At 44.0% G+C, this 15,510-nt stretch overlaps 1 protein-coding gene across 4 annotated transcripts in view; it reads right to left on the reverse strand.

Annotated features, from left to right (window-relative positions):
- atp11a (ATPase phospholipid transporting 11A) overlaps positions 1-15,510 on the reverse strand; it is a 75,904-nt gene that overhangs the window by 10,532 nt on the left and 49,862 nt on the right. For all 4 annotated transcript variants that reach the window (XM_065018907.1, XM_065018909.1, XM_065018908.1 and 1 more), the window contains exons 18-23: positions 8,191-8,442; positions 7,812-7,989; positions 6,536-6,638; positions 6,208-6,353; positions 6,072-6,131; positions 5,779-5,906 (exon numbers count right to left, since the gene is read on the reverse strand). In XM_065018907.1, coding sequence (XP_064874979.1) covers positions 5,779-5,906; positions 6,072-6,131; positions 6,208-6,353; positions 6,536-6,638; positions 7,812-7,989; positions 8,191-8,442 — 867 coding nt within the window. The remainder of the gene's footprint in view (positions 1-5,778; positions 5,907-6,071; positions 6,132-6,207; positions 6,354-6,535; positions 6,639-7,811; positions 7,990-8,190; positions 8,443-15,510) is intronic.

The raw sequence follows: 15,510 nt of genomic DNA on the forward strand, positions 1-15,510 counted from the left end.
TCCTTAGCTATGTCCCTGTAGAGAGGAAACATTACAGTACACATTATATACAGTAAATATAGGAGGGAGTTCTGAGCTATGTCCCTGTAGAGAGGAAACATTACAGTACACATTATATACAGTAAATATAGGAGGGAGTTCTTAGCTATGTCCCTGTAGAGAGGAAACATTACAGTACACATTATATACAGTAAATATAGGAGGGAGTTCTGAGCTATGTCCCTGTAGAGAGGAAACATTACAGTACACATTATATACAGTAAATATAAGAGGGAGTTCTTAGCTATGTCCCTGTAGAGAGGAAACATTACAGTACACATTATATACAGTAAATATAGGAGGAAGTTCTGAGCTATGCCCCTGTAGAGAGGAAACATTACAGTACACATTATATACAGTAAATATAGGAGGGAGTTCTGAGCTATGTCCCTGTAGAGAGGAAACATTACAGTACACATTATTGTCAAAGGAATTTTACAATTCCTATATGTGTTCATTAACAAATTCAATTAAAATCACTGTCTGTTTCGAAGAATTTGTAAGATCCTTATTTGCATAAAATAGACAGAGACCAGTCTACCAAAATTAGCCAATAGCATTTATTCTCGAGAGCGCTGCTCATAGAACACTGTACAACAGTTTATATATCAAATATGACGTCATAGGTTATAAAATGTATCTCCTCCTCTCGACCAGGACAAAGCAGGTTCAAAAGTTCATTCCAACTCACTAGCGCACATACCTGACACACTATATCTGGATTAACTCCTGAAGTCTCACCATAGTTTATTACCACTTAGCAGACAGTTCCAGATAAGGAAAACCTGGAGGGGCTCTCGCTGTCTTATTTGATCGCCACAGAGTTATAGCTGAGTCGGTTCAAACACAGGTTAATGACCCTCTTTGCTTACTTTAGACACACACACACACATACATTCCTTCTTCCACAATGGTTATCATTTCCAATTACCCCTTGTCCATGCTACATAACCTCTTTCTTAGGAACTAACATTATTAATCAGATATTGTAAAACAGGGTAGAGTTTAATTAGTTATCGTTCTATTTAAATGTAAATATTGTTTAGTCATTATTCATAAAATTCCTAACAATGATATACAGTAAATATAGGAGGGAGTTCTTAGCTATGTCCCTGTAGAGAGGAAACATTACAGTACACATTATATACAGTAAATATAGGAGGGAGTTCTTAGCTATGTCCCTGTAGAGAGGAAACATTACAGTACACATTATATACAGTAAATATAGGAGGGAGTTCTGAGCTATGTCCCTGTAGAGAGGAAACATTACAGTACACATTATATACAGTAAATATAGGAGGAAGTTCTGAGCTATGCCCCTGTAGAGAGGAAACATTACAGTACACATTATATACAGTAAATATAGGAGGGAGTTCTGAGCTATGTCCCTGTAGAGAGGAAACATTACAGTACACATGATATACAGTAAATATAGGAGGGAGTTCTTAGCTATGTCCCTGTAGAGAGGAAACATTACAGTACACATTATACAGAGTAAATATAGGAGGGAGTTCTGAGCTATGTCCCTGTAGAGAGGAAACATTACAGTACACATTATACAGAGTAAATATAGGAGGGAGTTCTGAGCTATGTCCCTGTAGAGAGGAAACATTACAATACACATTATATACAGTAAATATAGGAGGGAGTCCTTAGCTATGTCCCTGTAGAGAGGAAACATTACAGTACACATGATATACAGTAAATATAGGAGGGAGTTCTTAGCTATGTCCCTGTAGAGAGGAAACATTACAGTACACATTATACAGAGTAAATATAGGAGGGAGTTCTGAGCTATGTCCCTGTAGAGAGGAAACATTACAGTACACATTATACAGAGTAAATATAGGAGGGAGTTCTGAGCTATGTCCCTGTAGAGAGGAAACTTTACAGTACACATTATATGTGTACCGTAACTCGTTCTGCACCAGAACAAGGCAGTTAACCCACTGTTCCTAGGCCGTCATTGAAAATAAGAATTTGTTCTTAACTGACCTAGTTAAATAAAGGTAAAATAATACTAAAAAATAATAAAATAGGCCTCCCGGGTGGCACAGTGGTTAAGGGCGCTGTACTGCAGCGCCAGCTGTGCCACCAGAGACTCTGGGTTCGCGTCCAGGCTCTGTCGTAACCGGCCGCGACCGGGAGGTCCGTGGGGCGACGCACAATTGGCCTAGCATCGTCCAGGTTAGGGAGGGCTTGGCCAGTAGGGATATCCTTGTCTCATCGCGCACCAGCGACTCCTGTGGCGGGCCGGGCGCAGTGCGCGCTAACCAAGGTTGCCAGGTGCAAGGTGTTTCCTCCGACACATTGTTGCAGCTGGCTTCCGGGTTGGATGCGCGCTGTGTTAAGAAGCAGTGCGGCTAGGTTGGGTTGTGTGTCGGAGGACGCATGACTTTCAACCTTCGTCTCTCCCGAGCCCGTACGGGAGTTGTAGTGATGAGACAAGATAGTAGCTACTAAAACAATTGGATACCACGAAATTGGGGAGAAAAAGGGGTAAAATAAATACATAATAATAATAAAAAATAAATGAAAATATAGGAGGGAGTCCTTAGTTATGTCCTGATGACCAGACACCTGAACATAATGCTTGCATTACATTCGTCTATATACCATGCATTTTGGGATTTAATTAGATGGGTCTATTGTTTTCCCATTCATTTGTAGATTCCTTTCAATTCATACTAATGTCTGACACATTTAGACATTTAGATAATTGTCCCTTTAACCAGAAGAATTCCAAGCGAACAACAATCACACTTTCTATTAGTCTCCAGAGCCAAAACAGCATTCCTCCACCACAACCGTGAGCAAGGCAGCATTGATTTAACAGTTAGCTGACAAATCCAGGCATGGAGGAATGACCTGACGCCAGTCAGATGCCTTTCTGCCTGCTGCATTGTTAGCCTACATTTTCCACACAATTACCCATAGGTAGCTAGCAGGAAAATGGAGTATTGATTGTCACCAGGCAGAGAGAGGAAAAGCAAACACAAACATCAAGCATTTACTGGCAACACCACTGAACAATGTGAGCTTTACACTGTATATATGGATTCACAAACAAGTGGGTCTACGTGATTCTATTATTATCAAGTAACGTCTTACAACATCTTGAGAATGTGAATGTGGCTGTTGTTTAGTAACAGAGTTCCTACGAGGAGAGAGATGGCAGTCACAGTTTGCCAAGAGCTGATAGGATTTTACAATGATCTGCTCAGTATGATCTGAGGAAACGCTGTGGAAGAGATCAACTGAGGAACATTCCCAATGTGAGATTTCCTAACAGTCTACACAAATGTATCACATCTGCTGGGACAGGCAGTTGGTGGGTAGCGCCTACACTATATATACAAAAGTATGTGGACACAACTTCAAATGAATGGATTCAGCTACTTCAGCCACACCTGCTGCTGACAGGTGTAAACAGGAGTACACTACCGTTCAAAAGTTTAGGGTCACTTAGAAATGTCTTGTTTTTGAAAGAAAAACACTTTTTTGTCCATTAAAATAACATAGAATTGTTCAGAAATGCAGTGCAGAATTTGTTAATGTTGTAAATGACTATAGTAGCTGGTAACGGCTGATTGTTAATGGAATATCTACATAGGCGTACAGAGGCCCATTATCAGCAACCATCACTCCTGTGTTCCAATGGCACGTTGTGTTAGCTAACCCAAGTTTATCATTTTATAGGCTAATTGATCATTAGAAACTCCTTGTGCAATTATGTTAGCACAGCTGAAAACTGTTGTTTTGATTAAAGAAGCAATTAAACTGGCCTTCTGCTGAAGGATGGGATTAAAAACAAACAAAAGATAACTATTGTAAAATACATTGTGTCCGTATAATTTATATAGTGTGTATAAGCTGGAAGTAGAAGCCTAAGTGTTGTTGTCCATTAGTTTACTCCAATTAGGGGAGGGTGGTAGGGTTAGTGGAGGGGTGGGGGGTTAGGGGAGGGTGGGAGGGTTAGGGGAGGGGTGGGAGGGTTAGGGGAGGGGTGGGAGGGTTAGGGGGGGGGTGGTAGGGTTAGGGAGGGGTGGGAGGGTTAGGGGAGGGGTGGGAGGGTTAGGGGAGGGTGGGGGTTAGGGGAGGGGTGGGAGGGTTAGGGGAGGGGTGGTAGGGTTAGGGGAGGGGTGGGAGGGTTAGGGGAGGGTGGGAGGGTTAGGGAGGGGTGGTAGGGTTAGTGGAGGGGTGGGGGGTTAGGGGAGGGGTGGGAGGGTTAGGGAGGGGTGGGAGGGTTAGGGGAGGGGTGGGAGGGTTAGGGGAGGGGTGGGGGTTAGTGGAGGGGTGGGGGGTTAGGGGAGGGGTGGGAGGGTTAGTGGAGGGGTGGGGGGGTTAGGGGAGGGGTGGGAGGGTTAGGGGAGGGGTGGGAGGGTTAGGGGAGGGGTGGGAGGGTTAGGGGAGGGGTGGTAGGGTTAGGGGAGGGGTGGGAGGGTTAGGGGAGGGGTGGGAGGGTTAGGGGAGGGGTGGGGGGTTGGGGAGGGGTGGGAGGGTTAGGGGAGGGGTGGGGGGTTAGGGGAGGGGTGGGAGGGTTAGGGGAGGGGTGGGGGGTTAGGGGAGGGGTGGGAGGGTTAGGGGAGGGTTAGGGAGGGTTGGGAGGGTTAGGGGGGGGGGGGGTTAGGGAGGGGTGGGGGGGGTTAGGGGAGGGGTGGGGGGTTAGGGGAGGGGTGGGAGGGTTAGGGGAGGGGTGGGGGGTTAGGGGAGGGGTGGGAGGGTTAGGGAGGGGTGGTGGGGGGTTAGGGGAGGGGTGGGAGGGTTAGGGGAGGGGTGGGGGGTTAGGGGAGGGGTGGGGGGTTAGGGGAGGTAGGATTAGGGGAGGGGTGGTAGGATTAGGGGAGGGGTGGTAGGGTTAGGGAGAGGTGGTAGGGTTAGGGGAGGGGTGATAGGGTTAGGGGAAAATAATAAAGGAAATATATTTGGAAAAATATGTATACAAAAATATATATGGGGGATTTGAAATGATGCAGACAATTACATTGATAAAAGCTACAATCTGCAGTATTACAGCTGACATCACCGATTACCAAGCATCGGCTGGGGTGGTATAAAGCTCGCCGTCATTGGACTCTGGAGCAGTGGAAACACGCTCTCTATAGTGATGAATCACGCTTCACCATCTGGCAGTCCGACGGAGGAATCTGGGTTTGGAGGATGCCAGGAACACGCTACCTGCCCCAATGGATAGTGACAACTGTAAAGTTTAGTGGAGGAATAATGGTCTGGGGCTGTTTTTCATGGTTCGGGCTTGGCCCCTTAGATCCAGTGAAGGGATATCTTAACGCTACAGCATACAATGACATTCTAGATGATTCTGTGCTTCCAACTTTGTGGCAACAGTTTGGGGAAGGCCCTTTCCTGTTTCAGCATGACAATGCCCCTGTGCACAAAGCGAGGTTCAAACAGAAATGGTTTGTCGAGATCGGTGTGGAAGAACTTGACTGGCCTGCACAGAGGCCTGACCTCATCCCCATCAAACACTTTTGGGATGAATTGGAACGCCAACTGTAAGCCAGCTTAATCGCCCAACATCAGTGCCCGACCTCACTAATGCTCTTCTGGCTGAAAGGAAGCAAGTCCCTGCAATGTTCCAACATCTAGTGGAAAGTCTTCCCAGTAGAGTGGACGCTGTTATAGCAACAAAAGGGGGGACCAACTCCCTATTAATGCCCATGATTTTGGAGTGAGATGTTCGACGAGCAGGTATCCACAAACTTTGGTCATGTAGTGTACCTGTAGAGGGAGGGGTCTTTCTTGAGGATGTCCATGTTGATGTGCTGCTCGATGAGGCTGAAGAGCAGGATGGGTAGAGAGGTAAAGCTGATATTGTACAGTGTCAGATAGGCTGTGTCATACAGCGGCTGCAGAGAGACAGGATGGTAGAGAACAACCAAGATCAGTCATTTAAAACAATATGTATACCTTACTCATTTGTCATGCATTCTTAACCAGAGAAAAACAATTCAAACTTCTCCACAAAGTCATGGTTTAAAGTACTACAATTTTTGAGAACATCTTTTATGTACCTGTTGGGAGAAGCCACAGAAGAATTGGTAGAGGAACTGAGGGAAGATGAAGGCGACATTCTGAGGAAAAATAAAATTATGTGTTAATGCTTAATCATCAGTAGTCCTAAGTTACATTTAGTGAGAAAACACTCACTTTGTAGAAGAAGTACTGGACAAGCTCTGAGATGCGGATGTAGTAGTAGTGTCCGTGAACCAGCAGCATCTTCTTCAGGTGTTTGAACTTCGGGATGGCGTAGTCGCTGTTCCGCGCTGCCTGGCGACCCTCTTTACCCATGATGCCTTAGGGGAGGACATGATTGAGCGCTTTTACCATTTGTTATGCGAGTCATATACATGAATAAAAATATATAAAACTACATTCAAATATATATATATATAAAATCAACCAATCTAAATCGTATTCAAATTCAAATAACTTTATTGAAAAGAGGTCCATTTACAGTGAACAGGGTAATACTAACCGATGCCCACGTGAGCCTCCAGGATCATGCTAACATCATTAGCCCCGTCTCCAATGGCTAGCGTGATGGGGTGTTCTGGAGACGATTTGATCAGCTTCACAATCTGGCAACACAACGTTTCAGGATCAGTGAGATAACCGTTTTTTAAAATCTATAATTCATCAAAGAAGATATGTCTAATACAGACCATCTTTGTAAAGAGAGTTAGAGCTAAACATACAGACAATGTTATATGAACCTAACCACTGTATATTAACCTATATTAACATGACAGAGAGGATACTTGTAGTAGTAAGACTTCCTATGTGAATGTCAGTACATATTACATCACAGCCCATATTCCTCTGCCTCCTAGCACAGTGGGGGAGAACTAGAGAGAAGGGTGATATTGTGATATGGTGCAGAAAGAGATAGTGACAGTCATATCAGACAGAGCTCAATAGAACTCCTCAGTAAAGATGGAGACAGTCATATGAGAGAGAGCTCAATAAAACTCCTCAGTAAGAGATAGTGACAGGCAGACCGAGCTCAATAGCTCCTCAGTAAAGATAGACAGTCATATCAGACAGAGCTCAATAAAACTCATCAGTAAAGATGGAGACAGTCATATGAGAGAGAGCTCAATAGAACTCATCAGTAAAGATGGACAGTCATATCAGACAGAGCTCAATAGAACTCCTCAGTAAAGATGGAGACAGTCATATGAGAGAGAGCTCAATAGAACTCCTCAGTAAGAGATAGTGACAGTCATATGAGAGAGAGCTCAATAGAACTCCTCAGTAAAGATGGAGACAGTCATATGAGAGAGAGCTCAATAGAAATCTTCAATAAGAGATAGTGAGTCATATCAGTCAGAGCTCAATAGAACTCCTCAGTAAGAGATAGTGACAGCTCAGACAGAGCTCAATATAATATACTGTAACTCCTAAGTCCCAAATAACGTCAGCTATGACAGGTGGGGTCTAATGTGAGAGAGAGAGAGAAGAGAGGGAGACAGAAAGGTAATGTGTCGGAGACAAATAGAGTGGAGAGAGAGCGAGAAGGGCAACAGTCTGGAGTGGCACTAATTGGTAACCAGAGACCAGAGGTGGGGGAGGGAGGGAGGTAGTGGAGTCCAGTAGAGAGGTGAAACATCAACCAGCTCAACACTCCATCAGACTGTGTCAGTGCTTCCTTCACTTAACCTAGCCGTGACGGATCACATGACACCAAAGTCATGTTGGTCAGAAATAGGTGTGTAAACGTGTGGTTTGAAATAACTCGGCTGATAGGCTACCTGTGCTTTCTGGAGGGGAGCCATGCGGCAGCAGAGCACAGCGCTGCAGCTCCTACAGATCTCCAGGAAGATCTCCTTGTAGTTCCCCTGACTGGAGTCCTCCTGACTGGGCTTCAGCACCGCAGACAGGGTGGCCCCGTCGATGATCAGACCGTAGTCCACACAGTCAGCAGACAGACTGGGGACACACACACAGAGATACACACACAGTCTTTAAATAACCTTGTGGGGGGACACAATTTATAACCATTCAAAATGCTATTTTCCCTAACTCCTAACCCTAAACTTAACTCTAACTCTAAGCCCAAAACCGAACCTTAACCGTAACCCTTAACCTAAACGTGTGTGTGTGTGTGTGTGTTGGGATCCCGGCACCCACCCTGAGAAGGTGTCTCTGGTCATGCTGCCATGCTGTCTGAGTACAGTTTTACTCAGGTCAAACAGAACGTCATGTAGACTCTGTTCCTCGGTGCGTTTGGTGGTCAACTCCAGTATCTGTGTGGAGCGGCGGAACAGCTTGCTAGCGTAACAAGTAGCCGCCGCCGTCTCCATCTTGTCTCCGGTCAGCACCCACACCTTCATCCCAGCCTTCTGGAGAGACTCGATGGTGTCTGCTGCCTTGTCCTGGAGCCTGGAGAACAGGCGACATAAAGTCAGGCAGCAGTCAATGGAACAGCGCTGTACATGGTCATTAGCAGTCAATGGAACAGCGCTGTGCATGGTCATCAGCAGTCAATGGAGCAATGCTGTACATGGTCATCAGCAGTCAATGGAACAGCGCTGTGCATGGTCATTAGCAGTCAATGGAGCAACGCTGTACATGGTCATTAGCAGTCAATGGAGCAACGCTGTACATGGTCATCAGCAGTCAATGGAACAGCGCTGTGCATGGTCATTAGCTGTCAATGGAACAGCGCTGTACATGGTCATTAGCAGTCAATGGAACAGCGCTGTGCATGGTCATTAGCAGTCAATGGAGCAACGCTGTACATGGTCATCAGCAGTCAATGGAGCAACGCTGTACATGGTCATCAGCAGTCAATGGAACAGCGCTGTACATGGTCATTAGCAGTCAATGGAACAGCGCTGTGCATGGTCATCAGCAGTCAATGGAGCAACGCTGTACATGGTCATCAGCAGTCAATGGAACAGCGCTGTACATGGTCATCAGCAGTCAATGGAGCAACACTGTACATGGTCATCAGCAGTCAATGGAGCAACGCTGTACATGGTCATCAGCAGTCAATGGAACAGCGCTGTGCATGGTCATTAGCTGTCAATGGAACAGCGCTGTGCATGGTCATCAGCAGTCAATGGAACAGCGCTGTACATGGTCATTAGCAGTCAATGGAACAGCGCTGTACATGGTCATCAGCAGTCAATGGAACAGCGCTGTGCATGGTCATTAGGTCATTAGCAGTCAATGGAACAGCGCTGTACATTAGCTGTCATGGAGCAACGCTGTACATGGTCATCAGCAGTCAATGGAACAGCGCTGTGCATGGTCATTAGCTGTCAATGGAGCAACGCGGTACATGGTCATCAGCAGTCAATGGAACAGCGCTGTGCATGGTCATTAGCTGTCAATGGAGCAACGCTGTACATGGTCATTAGCTGTCAATGGAGCAACGCTGTACATGGTCATCAGCAGTCAATGGAACAGCGCTGTGCATGGTCATTAGCTGTCAATGGAGCAACGCGGTACATGGTCATCAGACTGAATGCTGCATTCTGTCAATCTTTCAATAATTCTTCTAAATCTCTAATTCTACCACATCCATACAGAGCAGAGGTGATTTGTTCAGGTTTAGAATACAAGCAGAATGGAATGGTGCAGACACAAACAGTTTAGAATACAAGCAGAATGGAATGGTGCAGACACAAACAGTTTAGAATACAAGCAGAATGGAATGGTGCAGACACAAACAGTTTAGAATACAAGCAGAATGGAATGGTGCAGATACAAACAGTTTAGAATACAAGTATAATGGAATGGTGCAGACACAAACAGTTTAGAATACAAGTAGAATGGAATGGTGCAGACACAAATAGTTTAGAATACAAGTAGAATGGAATGGTGCAGACACAAACAGTTTAGAATACAAGCAGAATGGAATGGTGCAGATACAAACAGTTTAGAATACAAGTAGAATGGAATGGTACAGACACAAACAGTTTAGAATACAAGTAGAATGGAATGGTGCAGACACAAACAGTTTAGAATACAAGTAGAATGGAATGGTGCAGACACAAACAGTTTAGAATACAAGTAGAATGGAATGGTGCAGACACAAACAGTTTAGAATACAAGTAGAATGGAATGGTACAGACACAAACAGTTTAGAATACAAGTAGAATGGAATGGTTTAGAATACAAGTAGAATGGAATGGTGCAGACACAAACAGTTTAGAATACAAGCAGAATGGAATGGTGCAGATACAAACAGTTTAGAATAAAAGCAGAATGGAATGGTACAGACACAAACAGTTTAGAATACAAGTAGAATGGAATGGTGCAGACACAAACAGTTTAGAATACAAGCAGAATGGAATGGTACAGACACAAACAGTTTAGAATACAAGTAGAATGGAATGGTGCAGACACAAACAGTTTAGAATACAAGTCCTACACCAACTATCTCCAGTAAGATACCGTTGTCAAAACATAGTGTGGTTCTGTTTTACACTGTAAAAGTATCCCTCACAATCTAAATGTAGTTAAGTACAGTACAGTCGTGGCCAAAAGTTGAGAATGACACAAATATTCATTTTCACAAAGTCTGCTGCTTCAGTTTGTATGATGGCAATTTGCATATACTCCAGAATGTTATGAAGAGTGATCAGATTAATTGCAATTAATTGCAAAGTCCCTCTTTGCCATGCAAATTAAATGAATCCCCCAAAAACATTTTCACTGCATTTCAGCCCTGCCGCAAAAGGACCACCTGACATCATGTCAGTGATTGTCTCGTTAACACAGGTGTGAGTGTTGACGAGGACACAGCTGGAGATCACTCTGTCATGCTGATTGAGTTCGAATAACAGACTGGATTCTTCAGAAGGAGGGTGGTGCTTGGAATCATTGTTCTTCCTCTGTCAACTATGGTTACCTGGAAGGAAACATGTGCCGTCATCATTGCTTTGCACAAAAAGGGCTTCCCAGGCAAGGATAGCGCTGCCAGTAAGATTGCACCTAAATCGACCATTTATCGATTCATCAAGAACTTCAAGGAGAGCGGTTCAATTGTTGTGCAGAAGGCTTCAGGGCGCCCAAGGAAGTCCAGCAAGCGCCAGGACCGTCTCCTAAAGTTGATTCAGCTGCGGGATCGGGGCACCACCAGTACAGAGCTTGCTCAGGAATGGCAGCAGGCAGGTGTGAGTGCATCTGCACGCACAGTGAGGCGAAGTCTTTTGGAGGATGGCCTGGTGTCAAGAAAAGCAGCAAAGAAGCCACTTCTCTCCAGGAAAAATACTGATATTCTGCAAAAGGTACAGGGATTGGACTGCTGAGGACTGGGGTAAAGTCATTCTCTCTGATGAATCCCCATTTCCGATTGTTTGGGGCATCCGGAAAAAAGCTTGTCCGGAGAAGACAAGGTGAGCGCTACCATCAGTCCTGTGTCATGCCAACTGTAAAGCATCCTGAGAACATTCATGTGTGGGGTTGCTTCTCAGCCAAGGGAGTGGGCTCACTCACAATTTTGCCTAAGAACACAGCCATGAATAAAGAATGGTACCAACACATCCTCCGAGGGCAACTTCTCCCAACCATCCAGGAACAGTTTGGTGACGAACAATGCCTTTTCCAGCATGATGGCGCACCGTGCCATAAGGCAAAAGTGAGAACTTAAGTGGCTCGGGGAACAAAACATCGATATTTTGGGTCCATGGCCAGGAAACTCCCCAGACCTTAATCCTATTGTGAACTGGCAGAGATCAATCGTCAAGAGGCGGGTGGACAAACAAAAACCCACAAATTCTGACAGACTCCAAGCATTGATTATGCAAGAATGGGCTGCCATCAGTCAGGATGTGGCCCAGATGTTAATTGACAGCATGCCAGGGCGGATTGCAGAGTTCTTGAAAAAGAAGGGTCAACACTGCAAATATTGGCTCTTTGCATCAACTTCATGTAATTGTCAATAAAAGCCTTTGACACCTATGAAATGCTTGTAATTATACTTCAGTATTCCAGAGTAACATCTGACAAAAATATATAAAGACACTGAAGCAGCAAACTTTGTGAAAATTAATATTTGTGTCATTCTCAAAACTTTTGGCCATGACTGTACACAGGAGGCTGGTGGCACCTTAATTGGGGAGTACAGGCTCGTGGTAATGACTGGAGCGGAATCAGTGGAATGGTACCAAATGTGTGGTTTCCATGTGTTCGGTGCCATTCCATTCTCTCCGTTAGAGCCAATATTATGAGCCGTCCTCCCCTCAGCAGCCTCCACTGGCATAGTCAATTGGCTTTGGGGTGTTGAGCTGGAGTGTGTTTGGGGAGCTGGTTTGTTGCAGCAGCAGTCCAACGTCACCGAGCAGGGAAGTCTATAACAAAGCTGCAGTGCAGTTAGGATTCACAGCTCCCTACACCGCTGCTGCCTGCCAACCAGCTAATTACTACCACAGCCCAGGAGTCACAGACAAACACACAGACGGATAGAAAAACAAACGGACAGAAAAACAGAAACACACACACACGTGCACGCATCAACATACACACACACACGTGCACGCATCAACATACACACACACACACACACACACGTGCACGCATCAACATACACACACACACGTGCACGCATCAACATACACACACACACACACACACGTGCACGCATCAACATACACACACACACACACACACGTGCACGCATCAACATGCACACACACACACACACACACGTGCAAGCATCAACATACACACACACACACACGTGCACGCATCAACATGCACACACAAAGACAGATGTAAAGGAAGATGGTGAGACTAAAACACCACTCACTAACACACAGATAGACAGATAGAGAAGTGTGTGAGAGAAAGGCAAAGTGATGGGCTGTGACTGACTCTATTTAATGGGGCAGAAGCCGACCTGATACCAGAGTAAAACCTCTGGTGCTTCAGCATGACGTCTGTGCTGACAGACAGAAGAGCAGCAAGAGACCACACTTCATCAGCTGCTATGGATGTCTGGCAGAGATCAATAACAGTGGAACTCTAATGTGGTTATCTGCTCATTAGCTGGCTGCACTGGGGACTGACACACACAACATATGGACTGACTGACTACTGAAGCTACTGTTCATGTTGAGGTTCATGTTGAGGTTCATGTCGAGGTTCATGTGGAGGTTAATGTTGAGGTTCATGTGGAGGTTAATGTTGAGGTTCATGTGGAGGTTAATGTTGAGGTTAAGCCTGAGAGACTGTAGCTAACTAATATTACTGGTTCACAGGCTGCTTTGGGAAAGAACACGTGCCATCATTACAGGAATGGTCAGCCCTATAGTTCAACAATGTGATTCGTTCAATAGCTAACATCATTACAGGAATGGTCAGGTCTATAGTTCAACAATGTGATTCGTTCAACAGCTAACATCATTACAGGAATGGTCAGGTCTATAGTTCAACAATGTGATTCGTTCAATAGCTAACATCATTACAGGAATGGTCAGGTCTATAGTTCAACAATGTGATTCGTTCAACAGCTAACATCATTACAGGAATGGTCAGCCCTATAGTTCAACAATGTGATTCGTTCAACAGCTAACATCATTACAGGAATGGTCAGGTCTATAGTTCAACAATGTGATTCGTTCAATAGCTAACATCATTACAGGAATGGTCAGCCCTATAGTTCAACAATGTGATTCGTTCAACAGCTAACATCATTACAGGAATGGTCAGGTCTATAGTTCAACAATGTGATTCGTTCAACAGCTAACATCATTACAGGAATGGTCAGGTCTATAGTTCAACAATGTGATTCGTTCAATAGCTAACATCATTACAGGAATGGTCAGGTCTATAGTTCAACAATGTGATTCGTTCAACAGCTAACATCATTACAGGAATGGTCAGGTCTATAGTTCAACAATGTGATTCGTTCAACAGCTAACATCATTACAGGAATGGTCAGGTCTATAGTTCAACAATGTGATTCGTTCAACAGCTAACATCATTACAGGAATGGTCAGGTCTATAGTTCAACAATGTGATTCGTTCAATAGCTAACATCATTACAGGAATGGTCAGGTCTATAGTTCAACAATGTGATTCGTTCAATAGCTAACATCATTACAGGAATGGTCAGGTCTATAGTTCAACAATGTGATTCGTTCAATAGCTAACATCATTACAGGAATGGTCAGGTCTATAGTTCAACAATGTGATTCGTTCAATAGCTAACATCATTACAGGAATGGTCAGCCCTATAGTTCAACAATGTGATTCGTTCAATAGCTAACATCATTACAGGAATGGTCAGGTCTATAGTTCAACAATGTGATTCATTCAATAGCTAACATCATTACAGGAATGGTCAGGTCTATAGTTCAACAATGTGATTCGTTCAATAGCTAACATCATTACAGGAATGGTCAGGTCTATAGTTCAACAATGTGATTCGTTCAATAGCTAACATCATTACAGGAATGGTCAGGTCTATAGTTCAACAATGTGATTCGTTCAATAGCTAACATCATTACAGGAATGGTCAGCCCTATAGTTCAACAATGTGATTCGTTCAATAGCTAACATCATTACAGGAATGGTCAGCCAACAATGTGATTCGTTCAATAGCTAACATCATTACAGGAATGGTCAGGTCTATAGTTCAACAATGTGATTCGTTCAACAGCTAACATCATTACAGGAATGGTCAGGTCTATAGTTCAACAATGTGATTCGTTCAACAGCTAACATCATTACAGGAATGGTCAGGTCTATAGTTCAACAATGTGATTCGTTCAATAGCTAACATCATTACAGGAATGGTCAGGTCTATAGTTCAACAATGTGATTCGTTCAATAGCTAACATCATTACAGGAATGGTCAGGTCTATAGTTCAACAATGTGATTCGTTCAACAGCTAACATCATTACAGGAATGGTCAGGTCTATAGTTCAACAATGTGATTCGTTCAATAGCTAACATCATTACAGGAATGGTCAGGTCTATAGTTCAACAATGTGATTCGTTCAATAGCTAACATCATTACAGGAATGGTCAGGTCTATAGTTCAACAATGTGATTCGTTCAACAGCTAACATCATTACAGGAATGGTCAGGTCTATAGTTCAACAATGTGATTCGTTCAATAGCTAACATCATTACAGGAATGGTCAGGTCTATAGTTCAACAATGTGATTCGTTCAACAGCTAACATCATTACAGGAATGGTCAGGTCTATAGTTCAACAATGTGATTCGTTCAATAGCTAACATCATTACAGGAATGGTCAGGTCTATAGTTCAACAATGTGATTCGTTCAACAGCATTACAGGAATGGTCAACATCATTACAGGAATGGTCAGGTCTATAGTTCAACAATGTGATTCGTTCAACAGCTAACATCATTACAGGAATGGTCAGGTCTATAGTTCAACAATGTGATTCGTTCAATAGCTAACATCATTACAGGAATGGTCAGGTCTATAGTTCAACAATGTGATTCGTTCAACAGCTAACATCAT

This window comes from Oncorhynchus nerka, linkage group LG5 (genome assembly GCF_034236695.1).
Source record: "Oncorhynchus nerka isolate Pitt River linkage group LG5, Oner_Uvic_2.0, whole genome shotgun sequence".
Taxonomy (NCBI): domain Eukaryota; kingdom Metazoa; phylum Chordata; class Actinopteri; order Salmoniformes; family Salmonidae; genus Oncorhynchus; species Oncorhynchus nerka.